Source organism: Astyanax mexicanus, chromosome 25, assembly GCF_023375975.1.
Source record: "Astyanax mexicanus isolate ESR-SI-001 chromosome 25, AstMex3_surface, whole genome shotgun sequence".
In the NCBI taxonomy this organism is placed as follows: Eukaryota; Metazoa; Chordata; class Actinopteri; order Characiformes; family Acestrorhamphidae; genus Astyanax; species Astyanax mexicanus.
The window spans coordinates 14,568,825-14,588,067 of NC_064432.1; the positions used below are offsets into that span (position 1 = coordinate 14,568,825).

Consider the following 19,243-nt stretch of genomic DNA (forward strand, 5'->3'; position numbering starts at 1 on the left):
CGTAAGAATTTTCTCAAGCATCCAGAAACGAAAGGTAGAATAATCTGACAAGCAGACACATGCCTCATCCTCACGCCATGTTGCACAACGCTTTGCTGAAGCAGTACTAGCAAAAAACAAGACATGCACCTGTTTTACTTTAAATGATTCCAAAGACAGGCAAGAAAAGCCTGCTGCAAGCTTAAAGGACTTGCCGTGACCCGGATTCGAACCGGGGTTGCTGCGGCCACAACGCAGAGTACTAACCACTATACGATCACGGCACCCCACCATCCACTAGCAAAGATCTTGCTCTCTTCCCAGGCAATAGGCTTGTCAACTGATTGTACGGCACATGACTGGATATATGCATCGGAGGAAAGATGTGCAACAACACTTACCGGATCATAACAAGAGCCTACTGTTACATGATCCACTGTAGGCTTTTTTCTAAAGTACTTGCAAAGTTAAGTAAAAGCTGGAATCAGATTCGTTTTCCCTGTTCGCAGATGTTGTGATTAACTGCACATGTATGTGCAAGGAGAAAGAAAGTCTTTATTGTAGATACTGGTGCTTAAACTCCTTCACTTACCATGCTCCAAACAAAACAAGGTGAGTCTCTTAGGATATTACGAGCATGATTCTTATTTAAAAATGATCAATGCCCCGTGTGAGGATCGAACTCACGACCTTCAGATTATGAGACTGACGCGCTACCTACTGCGCTAACGAGGCTCAGGCATGCAGCTAGTTACCTGCCAGCACCACAGGGGATGGCAAGAACCAAAGTAATCTTAGCGAATGTTGGGGAGCGACAAAGGCAGAGGAGCCGAGCCAGGCAGGAGTCGAACCTAGAATCTTCTGATCCGTAGTCAGACGCGTTATCCATTGCGTCACTGGCCCACCGGCAAGAAACTGTCAGGCAAAGTGGATAAGAGGACATTTCAGGCCTATTTCACACCAAAATGGGCCTCTTAGCTCTGAATTAAAGCAAGATCCCAACACCCAAGCTGCACTATTAGAAGTTCTTTCAGGATCGCCATTGAAACCCAGCAAAATGTTAAGGCATCACTCTGCTTTCCTCAGCCAGCAAGAAGCTTCCCATACCAGGAGTTGAACCCGGGCCGCCTGGGTGAAAACCAGGAATCCTAACAACTAGACCATATGGGACTCCAAAGTTAAAAAGGCACAAGGAAAATTATGTCGTTAGACTCTTGAGTTTAGAAATAGGCCCTCATGCAGGACAATTTCCTAAGTGTTTGCATCCGTAAGAATTTTCTCAAGCATCCAGAGAACGAAAGGTAGAATAATCTGACAAGCAGACACATGCCTCATCCTCACGCCATGTTGCACAACGCTTTGCTGAAGCAGTACTACCAAAAAACAAGACATGCACCTGTTTTACTTTAAATGATTCCAAAGACAGGCAAGAAAAGCCTGCTGCAAGCTTAAAGGACTTGCCATGACCCGGATTCGAACCGGGGTTGCTGCGGCCACAACGCAGAGTACTAACCACTATACGATCACGGCACCCCACCATCCACTAGCAAAGATCTTGCTCTCTTCCCAGGCAATAGGCTTGTCAACTGATTGTACGGCACATGACTGGATATATGCATCGGAGGAAAGATGTGCAACAACACTTACCGGATCATAACAAGAGCCTACTGTTACATGATCCACTGTAGGCTTTTTTCTAAAGTACTTGCAAAGTTAAGTAAAAGCTGGAATCAGATTCGTTTTCCCTGTTCGTAGATGTTGTGATTAACTGCACATGTATGTGCAAGGAGAACATAAGTCTTTATTGTAGATACTGGTGCTTAAACTCCTTCACTTACCATGCTCCAAACAAAACAAGGTGAGTCTCTTAGGATATTACGAGCATGTTTCTTATTTAAAAATGATCAATGCCCCGTGTGAGGATCGAACTCACGACCTTCAGATTATGAGACTGACGCGCTACCTACTGCGCTAACGAGGCTCAGGCATGCAGCTAGTTACCTGCCAGCACCACAGGGGATGGCAAGAACCAAAGTAATCTTAGCGAATGTTGGGGAGCGACAAAAGCAGAGGAGCCGAGCCAGCCAGGAGTCGAACCTAGAATCTTCTGATCCGTAGTCAGACGCGTTATCCATTGCGCCACTGGCCCACCGGCAAGAAACTGTCAGGCAAAGTGGATAAGAGGACATTTCAGGTCTATGTCACACCAAAATGGGCCTCTTAGCTCTGAAGTAAAGCAAGATCCCAACACCCAAGCTGCACTATTAGAAGTTCCAACAGGATCGCCATTGAAACCCAGCAAAATGTTATGGCATCACTCTGCTTTCCTCAGCCAGCAAGAAGCTTCCCATACCGGGAGTTGAACCCGGGCCGCCTGGGTGAAAACCAGGAATCCTAACCGCTAGACCATATGGGACTCCAAGGTTAAAAAGGCACAAGGAAAATTATGTCATTAGACTCTTGAGTTTAGAAATAGGCCCTCATGCAGGACAATTTCCTAAGTGTTTGCATCCGTAAGAATTTTCTCAAGCATCCAGAAACGAAATTTAGAATAATCTGACAAGCAGACACATGCCTCATCCTCACGCCATGTTGCACAACGCTTTGCTGAAGCAGTACTACCGAAAAACAAGACATGCACCTGTTTTACTTTAAATGATTCCAAAGACAGGCAAGAAAAGCCTGCTGCAAGCTTAAAGGACTTGCCGTGACCCGGATTCGAACCGGGGTTGCTGCGGCCACAACGCAAAGTACTAACCACTATACGATCACTGCACCCCACCATCCACTAGCAAAGATCTTGCTCTCTTCCCAGGCAATAGGCTTGTCAACTGATTGTACGGCACATGACTGGATATATGCATCGGAGGAAAGATGTGCAACAACACTTACCGGATCATAACAAGAGCCTACTGTTACATGATCCACTGTAGGCTTTTTTCTAAAGTACTTGCAAAGTAAAGTAAAAGCTGGAATCAGATTCGTTTTCCCTGTTCGTAGATGTTGTGATTAACTGCACATATATGTGCAAGGAGAACATAAGTCTTTATTGTAGATACTGGTGCTTAACCACCTTCACTTACCATGCTCCAAACAAAACAAGGTGAGTCTCTTAGGATATTACGAGCATGTTTCTCATTTAAAATTGATCAATGGCCTGTGTGAGGATCGAACTCACGACCTTCAGATTATGAGACTGACGCGCTACCTACTGCGCTAACGAGGCTCAGGCATGCAGCTAGTTACCTGCCAGCACCACAGGGGATGGCAAGAACCAAAGTAATCTTAGCGAATGTTGGGGAGCGACAAAAGCAGAGGAGCCGAGCCAGCCAGGAGTCGAACCTAGAATCTTCTGATCCGTAGTCAGACGCGTTATCCATTGCGCCACTGGCCCACCGGCAAGAAACTGTCAGACAAAGTGGATAAGAGGACATTTCAGGCCTATGTCACACCAAAATGGGCCTCTTAGCTCTGAAGTAAAGCAAGATCCCAACACCCAAGCTGCACTATTAGAAGTTCCAACAGGATCGCCATTGAAACCCAGCAAAATGTTAAGGCATCACTCTGCTTTCCTCAGCCAGCAAGAAGCTTCCCATACCGGGAGTTGAACCCGGGCCGCCTGGGTGAAAACCAGGAATCCTAACCGCTAGACCATATGGGACTCCAAGGTTAAAAAGGCACAAGGAAAATTATGTCATTATACTCTTGAGTTTGGAAATAGGCCCTCATACAGGACAATTTCCTAAGTGTTTGCATCCGTAAGAATTTTCTCAAGCATCCAGAAACGAAAGGTAGAATAATCTGACAAGCAGACACATGCCTCATCCTCACGCCATGTTGCACAACGCTTTGCTGAAGCAGTACTACCGAAAAACAAGACATGCACCTGTTTTACTTTAAATGATTCCAAAGACAGGCAAGAAAAGCCTGCTGCAAGCTTAAAGGACTTGCCGTGACCCGGATTCGAACCGGGGTTGCTGCGGCCACAACGCAGAGTACTAACCACTATACGATCACGGCACCCCACCATCCACTAGCAAAGATCTTGCTCTCTTCCCAGGCAATAGGCTTGTCAACTGATTGTACGGCACATGACTGGATATATGCATCGGAGGAAAGATGTGCAACAACACCTACCGGATCATAACAAGAGCCTACTGTTACATGATCCACTGTAGGCTTTTTTCTAAAGTACTTGCAAAGTTAAGTAAAAGCTGGAATCAGATTCGTTTTCCCTGTTCGTAGATGTTGTGATTAACTGCACATGTATGTGCAAGGAGAACATAAGTCTTTATTGTAGATACTGGTGCTTAAACTCCTTCACTTACCATGCTCCAAACAAAACAAGGTGAGTCTCTTAGGATATTACGAGCATGTTTCTTATTTAAAAATGATCAATGCCCCGTGTGAGGATCGAACTCACGACCTTCAGATTATGAGACTGACGCGCTACCTACTGCACTAACGAGGCTCAGGCATGCAGCTAGTTACCTGCCAGCATCACAGGGGATGGCAAGAACCAAAGTAATCTTAGCGGATGTTGGGGAGCGACAAAAGCAAAGGAGCCGAGCCAGCCAGGAGTCGAACGTGGAATCATCTGATCCGTAGTCAGACGCGTTATCCATTGCGCCACTGGCCCACCGGCAAGAAACTGTCAGGCAAAGTGGATAAGAGGACATTTCAGGCCTATGTCACACCAAAATGGGCCTCTTAGCTCTGAAGTAAAGCAAGATCCCAACACCCAAGCTGCACTATTAGAAGTTCTTTCAGGATCGCCATTGAAACCCAGCAAAATGTTAAGGCATCACTCTGCTTTCCTCAGCCAGCAAGAAGCTTCCCATACCGGGAGTTGAACCCGGGCCGCCTGGGTGAAAACCAGGAATCCTAACCGCTAGACCATATGGGACTCCAAGGTTAAAAAGGCACAAGGAAAATTATGTCATTAGACTCTTGAGTTTGGAAATAGGCCCTCATACAGGACAATTTCCTAAGTGTTTGCATCCGTAAGAATTTTCTCAAGCATCCAGAAACGAAAGGTAGAATAATCCGACAAGCAGACACATGCCTCATCCTCACGCCATGTTGCACAACGCTTTGCTGAAGCAGTACTACCGAAAAACAAGACATGCACCTGTTTTGCTTTAAATGATTCCAAAGACAGGCAAGAAAAGCCTGCTGCAAGCTTAAAGGACTTGCCGTGACCCGGATTCGAACCGGGGTTGCTGCGGCCACAACACAGAGTACTAACCACTATACGATCACGGCACCCCACCATCCACTAGCAAAGATCTTGCTCTCTTCCCAGGCAATAGGCTTGTCAACTGATTGTACGGCACATGACTGGATATATGCATCGGAGGAAAGATGTGCAACAACACTTACCGGATCATAACAAGAGCCTACTGTTACATGATCCACTGTAGGCTTTTTTCTAAAGTACTTGCAAAGTTAAGTAAAAGCTGGAATCAGATTTGTTTTCCCTGTTCGTAGATGTTGTGATTAACTGCACATGTATGTGCAAGGAGAACATAAGTCTTTATTGTAGATACTGGTGCTTAACCACCTTCACTTACAATGCTCCAAACAAAACAAGGTGAGTCTCTTAGGATATTACGAGCATGTTTCTCATTTAAAATTGATCAATGCCCCGTGTGAGGATCGAACTCACGACCTTCAGATTATGAGACTGACGCGCTACCTACTGCGCTAATGAGGCTCAGGCATGCAGCTAGTTACCTGCCAGCACCACAGGGGATGGCAAGAACCAAAGTAATCTTAGCGAATGTTGGGGAGCGACAACAGCAGAGGAGCCGAGCCAGCCAGGAGTCGAACCTAGAATCTTCTGATCCGTAGTCAGACGCGTTATCCATTGCGCCACTGGCCCACCGGCAAGAAACTGTCAGACAAAGTGGATAAGAGGACATTTCAGGCCTATGTCACACCAAAATGGGCCTCTTAGCTCTGAAGTAAAGCAAGATCCCAACACCCAAGCTGCACTATTAGAAGTTCCAACAGGATCGCCATTGAAACCCAGCAAAATGTTAAGGCATCACTCTGCTTTCCTCAGCCAGCAAGAAGCTTCCCATACCGGGAGTTGAACCCGGGCCGCCTGGGTGAAAACCAGGAATCCTAACCGCTAGACCATATGGGACTCCAAGGTTAAAAAGGCACAAGGAAAATTATGTCGTTAGACTCTTGAGTTTAGAAATAGGCCCTCATGCAGGACAATTTCCTAAGTGTTTGCATCCGTAAGAATTTTCTCAAGCATCCAGAGAACGAAAGGTAGAATAATCTGACAAGCAGACACATGCCTCATCCTCACGCCATGTTGCACAACGTTTTGCTGAAGCAGTACTACCGAAAAACAAGACATGCACCTGTTTTACTTTAAATGATTCCAAAGACAGGCAAGAAAAGCCTGCTGCAAGCTTAAAGGACTTGCCGTGACCCGGATTCGAACCGGGGTTGCTGCGGCCACAACGCAGAGTACTAACCACTATACGATCACGGCTCCCCACCATCCACTAGCAACGATCTTGCTCTCTTCCCAGGCAATAGGCTTGTCAACTGATTGTACGGCACATGACTGGATATATGCATCGGAGGAAAGATGTGCAACAACACTTACCGGATCATAACAAGAGCCTACTGTTACATGATCCACTGTAGGCTTTTTTCTAAAGTACTTGCAAAGTTAAGTAAAAGCTGGAATCAGATTCGTTTTCCATGTTCGTAGATGTTGTGATTAACTGCACATGTATGTGCAAGGAGAATATAAGTCTTTATTGTAGATACTGGTGCTTAAACTCCTTCACTTACCATGCTCCAAACAAAACAAGGTGAGTCTCTTAGGATATTACGAGCATGTTTCTTATTTAAAAATGATCAATGCCCCGTGTGAGGATCGAACTCACGAGCTTCAGATTATGAGACTGACGCGCTACCTACTGCGCTAACGAGGCTCAGGCATGCAGCTAGTTACCTGCCAGCATCACAGGGGATGGCAAGAACCAAAGTAATCTTAGCGGATGTTGGGGAGCGACAAAAGCAGAGGAGCCGAGCCAGCCAGGAGTCGAACCTAGAATCTTCTGAGCCGTAGTCAGACGCGTTATCCATTGCGCCACTGGCCCACCGGCAAGAAACTGTCAGGCAAAGTGGATAAGAGGACATTTCAGGCCTATGTCACACCAAAATGGGCCTCTTAGCTCTGAAGTAAAGCAAGATCCCAACACCCAAGCTGCACTATTAGAAGTTCTTTCAGGATCGCCATTGAAACCCAGCAAAATGTTAAGGCATCACTCTGCTTTCCTCAGCCAGCAAGAAGCTTCCCATACCGGGAGTTGAACCCGGGCCGCCTGGGTGAAAACCAGGAATCCTAACCGCTAGACCATATGGGACTCCAAGGTTAAAAAGGCACAAGGAAAATTATGTCATTAGACTCTTGAGTTTGGAAATAGGCCCTCATACAGGACAATTTCCTAAGCGTTTGCATCCGTAAGAATTTTCTCAAGCATCCAGAAACGAAAGGTAGAATAATCTGACAAGCAGACACATGCCTCATCCTCACGCCATGTTGCACAACGCTTTGCTGAAGCAGTACTAGCAAAAAACAAGACATGCACCTGTTTTACTTTAAATGATTCCAAAGACAGGCAAGAAAAGCCTGCTGCAAGCTTAAAGGACTTGCCGTGACCCGGATTCGAACCGGGGTTGCTGCGGCCACAACGCAGAGTACTAACCACTATACGATCACGGCACCCCACCATCCACTAGCAAAGATCTTGCTCTCTTCCCAGGCAATAGGCTTGTCAACTGATTGTACGGCACATGACTGGATATATGCATCGGAGGAAAGATGTGCAACAACACTTACCGGATCATAACAAGAGCCTACTGTTACATGATCCACTGTAGGCTTTTTTCTAAAGTACTTGCAAAGTTAAGTAAAAGCTGGAATCAGATTCGTTTTCCCTGTTCGTAGATGTTGTGATTAACTGCACATGTATGTGCAAGGAGAACATAAGTCTTTATTGTAGATACTGGTGCTTAAACTCTTTCACTTACCATGCTCCAAACAAAACAAGGTGAGTCTCTTAGGATATTACGAGCATGTTTCTTACTTAAAAATGATCAATGCCCCGTGTGAGGATCGAACTCACGACCTTCAGATTATGAGACTGACGCGCTACCTACTGCGCTAATGAGGCTCAGGCATGCAGCTAGTTACCTGCCAGCACCACAGGGGATGGCAAGAACCAAAGTAATCTTAGCGAATGTTGGGGAGCGACAAAAGCAGAGGAGCCGAGCCAGCCAGGAGTCGAAACTAGAATCTTCTGATCCGTAGTCAGACGCGTTATCCATTGCGCCACTGGCCCACCGGCAAGAAACTGTCAGGCAAAGTGGATAAGAGGACATTTCAGGTCTATGTCACACCAAAATGGGCCTCTTAGCTCTGAAGTAAAGCAAGATCCCAACACCTAAGCTGCACTATTAGAAGTTCCAACAGGATCGCGATTGAAACCCAGCAAAATGTTAAGGCATCACTCTGCTTTCCTCAGCCAGCAAGAAGCTTCCCATACCGGGAGTTGAACCCAGGCCGCCTGGGTGAAAACCAGGAATCCTAACCGCTAGACCATATGGGACTCCAAGGTTAAAAAGGCACAAGGAAAATTATGTCATTAGACTCTTGAGTTTAGAAATAGGCCCTCATGCAGGACAATTTCCTAAGTGTTTGCATCCGTAAGAATTTTCTCAAGCATCCAGAAACGAAATTTAGAATAATCTGACAAGCAGACACATGCCTCATCCTCACGCCATGTTGCACAACGCTTTGCTGAAGCAGTACTACCGAAAAACAAGACATGCACCTGTTTTACTTTAAATGATTCCAAAGACAGGCAAGAAAAGCCTGCTGCAAGCTTAAAGGACTTGCCGTGACCCGGATTCGAACCGGGGTTGCTGCGGCCACAACGCAAAGTACTAACCACTATACGATCACTGCACCCCACCATCCACTAGCAAAGATCTTGCTCTCTTCCCAGGCAATAGGCTTGTCAACTGATTGTACGGCACATGACTGGATATATGCATCGGAGGAAAGATGTGCAACAACACTTACCGGATCATAACAAGAGCCTACTGTTACATGATCCACTGTAGGCTTTTTTCTAAAGTACTTGCAAAGTTAAGTAAAAGCTGGAATCAGATTCGTTTTTCCCTGTTCGTAGATGTTGTGATTAACTGCACATATATGTGCAAGGAGAACATAAGTCTTTATTGTAGATACTGGTGCTTAACCACCTTCACTTACCATGCTCCAAACAAAACAAGGTGAGTCTCTTAGGATATTACGAGCATGTTTCTCATTTAAAATTGATCAATGCCCCGTGTGAGGATCGAACTCACGACCTTCAGATTATGAGACTGACGCGCTACCTACTGCGCTAAAGCTGGGGAACAATAGTCTGCTTTCCCGTGGGAAGAAGAAAAAATGGAGGGAAGAAGGGGGAAGAAGGAGGAAGAAGGGAAAAGGAAAGAAAGCGAGAAAAAGAAAAGTTAACCATCGAGCAAAAACTGAAAAATGAATTGTTTCTGCCTCTTTAAAAAAAACTGCGGTGTTTATTTCGTTGAATATGTTTCTTTTTTATTATTATTGTCATTTTCTGAGCTAAAGGGAAGATCGGGGCAGATACAAAGGTCGCAAGTTCAAATCCCGGTGTGCTATCAAAGAACAGCAGCTTAGATTTTAAATGTAACTAAAATTAACTGAAACTTTAAAGGCATTCAAACAAATGTTTTCCCATACACCAATCTTAATTTACTGTTAATTTATTATTTAATTAATTTATAATATAATTATTATATTATAAATTAGTAAAACAGGTATACCACAATGTTCTATATAGTGTAAAAGGTATACCACAGTGTTGTATATAGTGTAACAGGTATACCACAGCATTGTATATAGTGTAACAGGTATACCACAGCGTTGTATATAGTGTAACAGGGATACCACAGCGTTGTATGTAACAGATATACCACAGTATTGTATATAGTGTAACAGGTATACCACAGCGTTGTATATAGTCTAACAGGTATACCACAGTGTTCTATATAGTGTAACAGGTATGTCACAGCGTGGTATATAGTATAACAGGTACACCACGTTTTATATAGTATAACAGGTATACCACAATATTTTACATAGTAAAACAGATGCTACAATATTTTATATATTTTAAAGGTATACCTTAATATTTTCCATAGTATAAGAGGTATACCACAATATTGTATATAGTATAAAGGGGTATACCACAATAATTTAGATAGTGTAAAAGGTATACTACAATATTCTTTATAGCATAACAGGTATACTACAATATTTATATAGTATAACAGATACCACAACATTTTATATACTTGCAGTTGGTTTTTATTATATGTTTTTTTTTACAAACAAGAGACTTGAATAACTAACTGAATTTCAAAGGAAATTTATTTGAATTTACACTCAAAAGTGTAATTATTTTTACCAACAGAGACATTATCAAACATTTAACAAAAAATGTTAGGAGTCCAGCTTATTTTACTCTATAAATAACATGACGGAGAGAAAAATTGTCAGCAACAACAACAAAAAAACAAACAAACTAAATACAGTTAAATGTACAGTGTTTAGGTATGGTCAAAATACAGTTAAATGTACAGTGTTTAGGTATGGTCAGCTTTTCTCTTTTTTGTCTCCTCAAGCCACTTTTCCCGAGACATTGTCTCTGTATTAGGGCAATATATTTTCCCTTTATACTGACTGTGCCCTGTTGTCTCAGTTCTGAACTGCCCACACTTGCGACAGGAGTTTGCCTCCACTCTCCTTTTATTAAACCTGGCCTTGGATGTGGATTTCTTTGTAGTACACATGGATGGGGTTGGTGCAACCGATGAAGCTGTTGTAGCTGTTGTCTGGGCAACAGTACTCACAGACGAGACAGGGAAGGATACAGGTATGGTAAAAATGGAAGACAAAGGAGGGGAAGGCTTAAATATCACTGCTGGCTGACTTAAAGTTGTAGTGGTTTGCAGAGAAAATGTTTGAGAAGACGGGACAGTTGAAGGCTTTGGAAAAAGTTTCCTCTGAGCACACATCTTCTGACGTGCAGAAGGTGGTAAGAAGTGGTCATCTGTTGATGCAGCTCGTTTTTTACACTTTGCCTGCCCTACTGTGCTTTGTGGCAAGTGGTACACATGTTGAACACCTGGTGGTGGAGGAGCAACAGCAGGGCGAAGATTTGCAGGCTGAAGAGGCTCAGTGGCAACAGGGACAGAAGATGGCAGGTTTATCCCTTGCAGCACTAACTGAACATCCTGTTTCTTGACTCGTTTGTTGTACCATTGGTTCAGGGTGGTTGAGTTGACTTCCACTAGCTGAAGAGTGGTGCTTTGCATAACAGCACCATTACCCAGGATAAGCTGTCGGATTTTGCTGTAGTCTTTTAGAATCAAAGCCCACCTTGACAAAGTCACCTGCCCTTGTTTTTTTGGGCTCCTGTGTATTCCACAGAGCTTGACAAAAATGGCTTCCAACAGACGGCAACAGTCTGGCCACTGGGCAGGAGAACCAGAGGAGCTCAGAATGCAGCGTTTTAGGCTCTCCACACCAGGGGTAAACTCTCTTTTTTTCTTTGGTGACCTGAACCTGCCTGTGGTGAGCCGGTCCTGATAACGAGCAGCAAAAGCTACACGCTGCTGGTCATATGGTAGCAAATTTTGCCAAAGGCCTATAATGGTACTAGCCTGTTGGTTGGTTATTATCAGACTTGTTTCACTGCGAAGACCCACTAGGTACTCAGCAAGGCTGTCCACACGGTCCATCCCAGGTATGCTATGGTCATCTACAGCCTGCAATAACAAATAAACCCATTAAGATTAGTGATGGTTGAGAAAGAGCAAATGCAAACCACATTAATAAATATTTCTTACTCAATTTTTATAGAATTGATAGCTTATTTTCTCAGTGTGAAGTAACTGTTTGCTTACCAGTTGCTCTACAGGCTCCTCTGTAGTGGCATCGGTGGTGGCAGAGACTGACGCAAGTGGAGCAAGGGGCATGAAGGACGCTGACATCTGTGCAACTGGAGCAGGAGCCACGCAGGAGGCAGAGGACTGTATAAGTGCAGGAGGAGCCACGCAGGAGGCAGAGGACTGTGTGAGGGCAGGAGGAGCCACACAGGAGGCAGAGGACTGTGTGAGGGCAGGAGGAGCCACGCAGGAGGCAGAGGACTGTGTGAGGGCAGGAGGAGCCACGCAGGAGGCAGAGGACTGTGTGAGGGCAGGAGGAGCCACGCAGGAGGCAGAGGACTGTATAAGTGCAGGAGGAGCCACGCAGGAGGCAGAGGACTGTGTGAGGGCAGGAGGCGCCACGCAGGAGGCAGAGGACTGTGTGAGGGCAGGAGGAGCCACGCAGGAGGCAGAGGACTGTGTGAGGGCAGGAGGAGCCACGCAGGAGGCAGAGGACTGTGTGAGGGCAGGAGGAGCCACGCAGGAGGCAGAGGACTGTATAAGTGCAGGAGGAGCCACGCAGGAGGCAGAGGACTGTGTGAGGGCAGGAGGAGCCACGCAGGAGGCAGAGGACTGTGTGAGGGCAGGAGGCGCCACGCAGGAGGCAGAGGACTGTGTGAGGGCAGGAGGAGCCACGCAGGAGGCAGAGGACTGTGTGAGGGCAGGAGGAGCCACGCAGGAGGCAGAGGACTGTGTAAGTGGAGCAACAGGTGGTACAGAACACTGGTGTGGTGAGGGAGAAGAAATGTGAGTAGCAGGCAGCAGAGGTGATGGTGGATACTGTGAGAGCACAGATGTTTGTTCTGATGGTGGCACAAGCAGAAGGCCAATGGAGGGTGAGGTGACAGCTGGGATGGTGATGGTAGCAGCCAATGGATCAGCTAAAATGTTATCCAGGATGGGAAACACAGGCTCATCAAAACCCTCATCTAGGTGTTCATACTCCAAGGCAATGTCCTCTAATAACTCATCTGTCTCTTCAGTTTCCTTCTCCATCTCTGGAAAAGAGTGCCCAGTCTGCTCATACAAGTAGTCGATACCAATTAATTCTCCTGTAGGAACAAATACACAGGAACCAGAGTTGTGTTAAGATTTGGATATTTAAAAAAATATATACACATTGTCTTCAGTTACTTGGACTTGAAACATAACATTTGGCATTTTACATTTGGGACTGCTTGTTGAACTAATCTACTTTTATTTCTGATGGAACTTCTCTTTAATAAATAGTACAAACATTGATGTATCTTGAATGGTTGATGTAAAATAAGATAAAGTTGGGTTGTTACTCTGCAAATAGTATAACTTAAAACAAGCTCAATAACATGTTAAATTAAGAGAATGGACCTTGAGCTGGGTAACATAAATACTTTGACATTAAACAGTTTGGAGTGTTTTAAGTTCAGAATAACTTACCAGTGTACTGTGTGGGTGGCTGAAAGGATGGGACAAACCTCCGCCCAAGCACTTTCAGAGAGCTGTTGTTCACACTGTGAAGCAGGTCCCCAGAATAACATAGAAAAGAGGGAGGTTTGGATGCCACAGACTCCACACTCCTGTTATGATTCCACCTGTTAAGACCCTCCAACAGGTACAGCTGAAAGTTGAGACTGTTGGCCTGTGTACCTTAAAAATACACATACATTTTAATCAAACAGTTTAACCATCGCAATGCTAATTTGTTCTTTGCTAACAGTAAATGTCTTTTAATTATATTGCCACAACTCACCTGGGATGAATCTGTTGAGGTGCAGGTGGAAGGATTCCAGGGATGTAGAGCCTCTTGCACATCTGTACCTGGTTAGTACAATGCCTTCCACTGTGGTGTTCCCTATGTCAGTGTACAGTGGTACACCTGGTACATCCTGAATGCACTTTACATGCCTCTGCTGCACACGCCATATGTGCTCCATTCTGACATTGTCCAACAAAGGGACACCCATTTGGTCTCTGCCCTTCTCTCCCATCAGCTCCTGCAGGAGTGTTTGAATGAGGAGGATTGTGGTCTACTCACCCCGTGTCCTTCGTCTGCAGTACTGGGCCAGCTCATCTTTTGTGATGTTCCTGTCCACCATTGCACTGGTCACCCCAGGAACACCCTCTTTTTTAAGCTGTTTCCTCTTTGCCAAGCGCAGCAAGGCAACATCATTTGGGTCCCATTCAAAAATGCACGAGGACAGTCGGGCCATGAACGTGGGGTACAGAGGATGAGCGTCAGTGGTACAACCGACAGCCAGGCGCCTCATAAAATGGTAGATGTCCAGTCTGACAGTGAGGTCTGGCCAACCGCTAAACCTCTCCTCCAGTTTAGTCTGCCCACCTGTGTCCTTGCAGCAGCCAGAGTCCACATACAAGAGCTTTGGTGGCACCATGGCTGCCTGGGAGTATCTCTTGATGAGACCTTTGACCATTGCATCCAATCCTGGCCCCTCTTGCGCAGTGAGCACACTGATGAGAATTTGACCTCTCTCGTTGCTGACAGAGGTCATCCACTGTGCTGTCCCCTTGGCTGGACCAGCAAGCTTCCTTGTGATCTAACAAAACAATAGGACATAAGATTGCATTGCATCAATAATCAGCCATTGTTAAATGGGAATTGTTAATTAGTAGAGAAACCTACTGAATCTCACTGATTTAACATATGGTGATAGAAAGGAGAGGTTATATCTGCAGTGCAAATAAAGCCATTTCATTTGCTATTCAAAACCACCAGTAAACCTACAAGTGTTTTGTGTGTTGATCATAAAATAGAGGTAATTTTAGAAGCAAATAAAATTTCAAACAGCAAAGCCAAGAACAATTCTGACTCCACACATTTCTTTAGAACAGAGCATTTCACACACAAAAACCCTGAGTGGAATTTTATCTAAATGTTACACAGTAATGATCTAATACCTTTTTAGTGGAGTCCATTTTTAAGATGGATCCAAAAATGGACGTAATGGAAGCCTTGATGTGGTCGACTCGACTCATTATGTCCTTTCCGTAGACTGTAAGAAGCCATCTTTCTGTGGGGACAGCAATCGGCTCTGGGGGCTCTTGAAAAACCACAGGAAAAAGGCTGGGATGCGCTACAAAAGATTCACACTCCCCAAAATATCTGGCAAGGCGAATCAACCACTCCTCACTGTGATTTTCTTTTAGCTGCTTTAGGAGACGATTGCAGCTGTTCCCCAATGTCCTCTCTCTCATCAGACGGATGACCCTAATATCACAAGCATACCTGCAAAACAAGACAGACAACTATTGTAGAATTTTGTCTGAGGTAAATTTAAAGTTGTGCTCAGAATGTAACTGACAGTCTGTGCTACTTACTTTCGTGTGAGGATGATTCGGAACTCTGACCGGTGAGGGACATCCAGTTGGTCCAGGACGGTCTTGCTTGTTGACAGATGGGTGACTTTACAAAAATTGCAACGGAGAGTCTCGGTCACCATCAGGTAATATCTGTCAATGTCCAAGACATGTCGCACTCTTTTATGGATTCCGCAACCAGTCAGCTGCTTGCCGCAGTCTGGGCACTGCAACCTGACCTTCCACAGGTGGTATGGCATCCACACAAGAAGACGATGGGTGAAGAAGGGATCTGGTGTGGGCACCTGATGGTAAATCAGAGCTGGTGTAGGTGGCTCATACCATAGCTTCAGGCCACTTCTAAGTCTCTGATTCCCCCACAATGTGGATGCTATCCATTTCTGGTCTTGTAGAGGGATGTTTTTCTTCATCTCTGCTGGCAACCAGAAATCATTGAAACCAGAAGATGACAGAGCAGGAGATTGAGAAGGAGTCTGAGGGACAGGTGGGACAGCAGGTACAACAGAGGGAAGACTGGATAGAGTGGTTTCCACACTGGGGCAGTCATCTGATGCACAGCTGGTGGTAATGGATTCACTCTGTTTCACACATACACACATTAAAAAAGGGATAATTAAAAATATATTAAGGCAACAAAGACAAACCACATCCTAATTTAGACACTGAAACTTACAGAAACGGTGGACACAGAAGACATCGACAAGGTGGATGGCTTCCTCCTTGCAGAGGTAGATAAAGAAGGAGGCAAGGAAAAAGGGGATGTGGTCTGGATGTAAGTCTTGGGACTGCATGATTGCTGTAGGGCAGTGGATGTGGCCCTGGCAACAGCAGGACTGGAGAATGCAGGTGGGCCAGCTGTAGTAGTGTCAATGGCATGATCCTAGAGAACAGATTTTACATCAACAACAGTTTATAGCGAATTATACTGACAGCTCAAATTATGCTATGATAAAACAAACATTTACATTCTCTAAACCAGTGTTCTCCAATCTTGGCCGGTATGCTTTCTAAACTACCAGCAGCACTACTTGCTTAATCGGCTAGTCTCAGCCTTTAAACAGTTGGTTATATAGGACATGTCATTGCTTGGTTGAAATAAAAACATACACCCTGACTGGCCCTTTACAGATCGGAGTGGTGGCCCATGCACTAAACCATACCTTAGTTGGAGGCCTGGCCTGACTAAGCACTGGTTTTGCTGCAGCGACATGCTTTCCACCAAAACGAGATGGTTTAAACTGAAGAAAGAAAAATAAATTAGAGCAATTTAGTCCAAGTGGTATCATATAAACATCTTAATTTTAAAAAAGCAAAAAACATTTGATCATACAAATGATCATACAAATATAATGACCATTGTTTTTCTTAATTTTACACTGATAGAGATTTGACTACATTAATTAATACATTAATTAATGTGTAGAAATTAGTAGAAATGTAGAAATTTCACTAATTGGGAACAGAAAAAGAAAATCGTATTGTACCACATGGGAGTACTTAAAACTGGTTTGAGTAAGAACGCTCTTTCAATAATAATTCCAGCAAAATTTGTCTACCAAAAACTGAAGAAGACCCTTTTTAAGGGTAAAAAACAAACATAAAAAGTAAGAAGGGAATACTTCACTCACTATTTGTCGCTGGGAAACTGTGAGTGTGGGTAAAGAGGGGCTGGAACACACAGGTTGTCTTGATGTGCATGGCACAGTAGATGTATGTTCACTAGTGGTCTAAAGAAATACATTAAAAAAAGTACAACCATTAAAAATCACTTAAATACATAATACATGCTTTTCTGCTCATTATATCCACCTATTTCCACACCTTTACACAGTGGTACCCGCACACACAGCTCTGACGACCCCCAAAAATTGACGTCTGTTGTTTGAGCTGTGCTGGACACTTCTCTATCTGCAAGAAATTCCAATAGGACAATTTACTGACTGCATTGTTAATTGTGCTGTAATGTAGCTAGCATTAAAACCAATTGTTAAAGGACAGTAATGTACCAAAACGTGTATGTGCCGTAATGAAATAAATCATTACAAAATGTAGAATTCTGGCTTCATACTCTTACTGGACTTGATTTGTGATTTCATTAGCCACTGTAGAACAACATACATGTAGATTGACACTATGTGAGCTTGTAGGCAGACACTGAGGGGCCAGGAAAGTCACAAACAGGACAAAAGTGTGAGGCACATGCATTAACTGGCATTAATTTATGTGTCCCATAACCATATTTATGGGGCTCTAGTCATTAATGTACAGTACAGTAAATGAAATGGTCAGTCAGTGTATAACTGTATTAACTGGCATCTTAATTTATGTGTCCCATAACCATCTTTATGGGGCTCTAGTCATAATGTACAGTATAGTAAATGAAATGGTCAGTCAGTGTATAAATGTATTAACACATTAAGTGTATAACACATTAATTTAATTCTATATTGTGTGACCTAAAATCACGTGGTACTCACTGAATAATCTATAGGGGGATTCCACTGTTTATGCATAATCAAATGGTTCAGAGTCCTTCAGAGCAGTGTTCTAGAGAAACCAGTGCAAATCTAAATATATAATAGAACTTAATATGTATATATTAGATATGTTTACGAATATAATAATAATATTTTAATAAGCATGATAGGTATTAGACGCGTTTGATGCGTCAAAATGACTTTGTTACAACAATTTATAACAAATTAATTAACACACTGAGAAAATGTGTTTAATAATAAAAACAAATAGGTAGAATAGTCTCTTTTGTCACGTTTCTATAAACCGTTCAGACTGTCTATACAAATAAAACTACAAAACTATCTTAAACACGTAAAAATCACTACATCGCAGAGCCTTGATTTATTATGTGTTTAATGCTTGCCTTTTGATAGAGCTCATGCCATTTCTTTTGCCTCGGGGCTGGCCTGTTCCCCGCCTCCGAGGGCCAAACGCCCGTACCAGCGAAGGTCTTTAGCCTGGCCACCCACTCCTCATCACCCATCGCTCGGTGTTTTTTTTTAGATGCCATATTATTCCAATATTACCAACGGAGCTAGCTAGCTAAATAAACAATTTTCAAAAAAGATAGACAGCTAACTAGATAGTTAGATCATTTTTTTCACCTATAACTGTTGAAGGGATGTGATTGGTAAGAAAAGGAGAGGCGGCATGGATTTTGATTGGTCAGAAATGGAGTGGTGGAGAAACATTTAATTGGTTAAAAATGGACAGAGCGTCAGGCAATCGCTGCGATTTGATTGGCAAGAAATGGAGACCCGCCAAGGTTTTTGATTGGCAAGAAATGGACGGGTTATCTGAGGAGCAGATTTCATTGGTAAGAAATGGACACTGTGCCGTGAGCTGATTGGAGAAAAATGGAAGCGGCTTTGGAAGAACAGTGACACGATTGGCGTGCTGGAAGCCGGCGCTTGTGTTCCAGGTAGCGCTAACGAGGCTCAGGCATGCAGCTAGTTACCTGCCAGCACCACAGGGGATGGCAAGAACCAAAGTAATCTTAGCGAATGTTGGGGAGCGACAAAAGCAGAGGAGCCGAGCCAGCCAGGAGTCGAACCTAGAATCTTCTGATCCGTAGTCAGACGCGTTATCCATTGCGCCACTGGCCCACCAGCAAGAAACTGTCAGGCAAAGTGGATAAGAGGACATTTCAGGTCTATGTCACACCAAAATGGGCCTCTTAGCTCTGAAGTAAAGCAAGATCCCAACACCCAAGCTGCACTATTAGAAGTTCCAACAGGATCGCCATTGAAACCCAGCAAAATGTTAAGGCATCACTCTGCTTTCCTCAGCCAGCAAGAAGCTTCCCATACCGGGAGTTGAACCCGGGCCGCCTGGGTGAAAACCAGGAATCCTAACCGCTAGACCATATGGGACTCCA

General features: G+C 44.2%; 1 protein-coding gene, 1 long non-coding RNA gene and 28 other non-coding genes across 30 annotated transcripts; all 30 read right to left on the reverse strand.

Moving 5' to 3' along the window:
- Positions 1 to 191: 191 nt before the first annotated feature.
- trnah-gug (transfer RNA histidin (anticodon GUG)) lies at positions 192 to 263 on the reverse strand. Its single transcript has one exon. It is a non-coding gene; the product is annotated as a tRNA-His (tRNA).
- A 378-nt stretch (positions 264 to 641) lies between these two features.
- On the reverse strand, positions 642 to 714 carry trnam-cau (transfer RNA methionine (anticodon CAU)). Its single transcript has one exon. It is a non-coding gene; the product is annotated as a tRNA-Met (tRNA).
- Positions 715 to 1,077: 363 nt separating this feature from the next.
- trnae-uuc (transfer RNA glutamic acid (anticodon UUC)) lies at positions 1,078 to 1,149 on the reverse strand. Its single transcript has one exon. It is a non-coding gene; the product is annotated as a tRNA-Glu (tRNA).
- A 288-nt stretch (positions 1,150 to 1,437) lies between these two features.
- Positions 1,438 to 1,509, reverse strand: trnah-gug (transfer RNA histidin (anticodon GUG)). Its single transcript has one exon. It is a non-coding gene; the product is annotated as a tRNA-His (tRNA).
- Positions 1,510 to 1,887: 378 nt separating this feature from the next.
- trnam-cau (transfer RNA methionine (anticodon CAU)) lies at positions 1,888 to 1,960 on the reverse strand. The gene has a single exon. It is a non-coding gene; the product is annotated as a tRNA-Met (tRNA).
- Positions 1,961 to 2,055: 95 nt separating this feature from the next.
- Positions 2,056 to 2,128, reverse strand: trnar-acg (transfer RNA arginine (anticodon ACG)). The gene has a single exon. It is a non-coding gene; the product is annotated as a tRNA-Arg (tRNA).
- Positions 2,129 to 2,323: 195 nt separating this feature from the next.
- Positions 2,324 to 2,395, reverse strand: trnae-uuc (transfer RNA glutamic acid (anticodon UUC)). The gene has a single exon. It is a non-coding gene; the product is annotated as a tRNA-Glu (tRNA).
- A 737-nt stretch (positions 2,396 to 3,132) lies between these two features.
- Positions 3,133 to 3,206, reverse strand: trnam-cau (transfer RNA methionine (anticodon CAU)). Its single transcript has one exon. It is a non-coding gene; the product is annotated as a tRNA-Met (tRNA).
- Positions 3,207 to 3,300: 94 nt separating this feature from the next.
- trnar-acg (transfer RNA arginine (anticodon ACG)) lies at positions 3,301 to 3,373 on the reverse strand. The gene has a single exon. It is a non-coding gene; the product is annotated as a tRNA-Arg (tRNA).
- A 195-nt stretch (positions 3,374 to 3,568) lies between these two features.
- trnae-uuc (transfer RNA glutamic acid (anticodon UUC)) lies at positions 3,569 to 3,640 on the reverse strand. The gene has a single exon. It is a non-coding gene; the product is annotated as a tRNA-Glu (tRNA).
- Positions 3,641 to 3,927: 287 nt separating this feature from the next.
- On the reverse strand, positions 3,928 to 3,999 carry trnah-gug (transfer RNA histidin (anticodon GUG)). The gene has a single exon. It is a non-coding gene; the product is annotated as a tRNA-His (tRNA).
- A 378-nt stretch (positions 4,000 to 4,377) lies between these two features.
- trnam-cau (transfer RNA methionine (anticodon CAU)) lies at positions 4,378 to 4,450 on the reverse strand. Its single transcript has one exon. It is a non-coding gene; the product is annotated as a tRNA-Met (tRNA).
- A 95-nt stretch (positions 4,451 to 4,545) lies between these two features.
- On the reverse strand, positions 4,546 to 4,618 carry trnar-acg (transfer RNA arginine (anticodon ACG)). Its single transcript has one exon. It is a non-coding gene; the product is annotated as a tRNA-Arg (tRNA).
- Positions 4,619 to 4,813: 195 nt separating this feature from the next.
- On the reverse strand, positions 4,814 to 4,885 carry trnae-uuc (transfer RNA glutamic acid (anticodon UUC)). The gene has a single exon. It is a non-coding gene; the product is annotated as a tRNA-Glu (tRNA).
- A 287-nt stretch (positions 4,886 to 5,172) lies between these two features.
- On the reverse strand, positions 5,173 to 5,244 carry trnah-gug (transfer RNA histidin (anticodon GUG)). Its single transcript has one exon. It is a non-coding gene; the product is annotated as a tRNA-His (tRNA).
- Positions 5,245 to 5,622: 378 nt separating this feature from the next.
- trnam-cau (transfer RNA methionine (anticodon CAU)) lies at positions 5,623 to 5,695 on the reverse strand. Its single transcript has one exon. It is a non-coding gene; the product is annotated as a tRNA-Met (tRNA).
- Positions 5,696 to 5,790: 95 nt separating this feature from the next.
- On the reverse strand, positions 5,791 to 5,863 carry trnar-acg (transfer RNA arginine (anticodon ACG)). Its single transcript has one exon. It is a non-coding gene; the product is annotated as a tRNA-Arg (tRNA).
- A 195-nt stretch (positions 5,864 to 6,058) lies between these two features.
- trnae-uuc (transfer RNA glutamic acid (anticodon UUC)) lies at positions 6,059 to 6,130 on the reverse strand. Its single transcript has one exon. It is a non-coding gene; the product is annotated as a tRNA-Glu (tRNA).
- Positions 6,131 to 6,418: 288 nt separating this feature from the next.
- On the reverse strand, positions 6,419 to 6,490 carry trnah-gug (transfer RNA histidin (anticodon GUG)). Its single transcript has one exon. It is a non-coding gene; the product is annotated as a tRNA-His (tRNA).
- Positions 6,491 to 6,868: 378 nt separating this feature from the next.
- trnam-cau (transfer RNA methionine (anticodon CAU)) lies at positions 6,869 to 6,941 on the reverse strand. The gene has a single exon. It is a non-coding gene; the product is annotated as a tRNA-Met (tRNA).
- Positions 6,942 to 7,036: 95 nt separating this feature from the next.
- trnar-acg (transfer RNA arginine (anticodon ACG)) lies at positions 7,037 to 7,109 on the reverse strand. The gene has a single exon. It is a non-coding gene; the product is annotated as a tRNA-Arg (tRNA).
- Positions 7,110 to 7,304: 195 nt separating this feature from the next.
- On the reverse strand, positions 7,305 to 7,376 carry trnae-uuc (transfer RNA glutamic acid (anticodon UUC)). Its single transcript has one exon. It is a non-coding gene; the product is annotated as a tRNA-Glu (tRNA).
- Positions 7,377 to 7,663: 287 nt separating this feature from the next.
- trnah-gug (transfer RNA histidin (anticodon GUG)) lies at positions 7,664 to 7,735 on the reverse strand. The gene has a single exon. It is a non-coding gene; the product is annotated as a tRNA-His (tRNA).
- Positions 7,736 to 8,113: 378 nt separating this feature from the next.
- trnam-cau (transfer RNA methionine (anticodon CAU)) lies at positions 8,114 to 8,186 on the reverse strand. The gene has a single exon. It is a non-coding gene; the product is annotated as a tRNA-Met (tRNA).
- Positions 8,187 to 8,281: 95 nt separating this feature from the next.
- trnar-acg (transfer RNA arginine (anticodon ACG)) lies at positions 8,282 to 8,354 on the reverse strand. Its single transcript has one exon. It is a non-coding gene; the product is annotated as a tRNA-Arg (tRNA).
- A 195-nt stretch (positions 8,355 to 8,549) lies between these two features.
- On the reverse strand, positions 8,550 to 8,621 carry trnae-uuc (transfer RNA glutamic acid (anticodon UUC)). The gene has a single exon. It is a non-coding gene; the product is annotated as a tRNA-Glu (tRNA).
- Positions 8,622 to 14,555: 5,934 nt separating this feature from the next.
- Positions 14,556 to 16,164, reverse strand: LOC125787782 (uncharacterized). The gene is made up of 3 exons (XM_049472471.1): positions 16,022 to 16,164; positions 15,349 to 15,926; positions 14,556 to 15,256 (listed from the first exon to the last, which is right to left on the reverse strand). Exons 1-3 carry the CDS (start codon positions 16,043 to 16,045, stop codon positions 14,896 to 14,898), a joined length of 963 nt encoding a protein of 320 aa, XP_049328428.1. The 5' UTR covers positions 16,046 to 16,164; the 3' UTR covers positions 14,556 to 14,895.
- Positions 16,165 to 16,374: 210 nt separating this feature from the next.
- Positions 16,375 to 17,365, reverse strand: LOC125787784 (uncharacterized). Its single transcript, XR_007429542.1, has 3 exons — positions 17,170 to 17,365; positions 16,977 to 17,075; positions 16,375 to 16,586 (listed from the first exon to the last, which is right to left on the reverse strand). It is a non-coding gene; the product is annotated as an uncharacterized LOC125787784 (long non-coding RNA).
- A 1,533-nt stretch (positions 17,366 to 18,898) lies between these two features.
- Positions 18,899 to 18,971, reverse strand: trnar-acg (transfer RNA arginine (anticodon ACG)). The gene has a single exon. It is a non-coding gene; the product is annotated as a tRNA-Arg (tRNA).
- A 195-nt stretch (positions 18,972 to 19,166) lies between these two features.
- On the reverse strand, positions 19,167 to 19,238 carry trnae-uuc (transfer RNA glutamic acid (anticodon UUC)). The gene has a single exon. It is a non-coding gene; the product is annotated as a tRNA-Glu (tRNA).
- Positions 19,239 to 19,243: the final 5 nt, after the last annotated feature.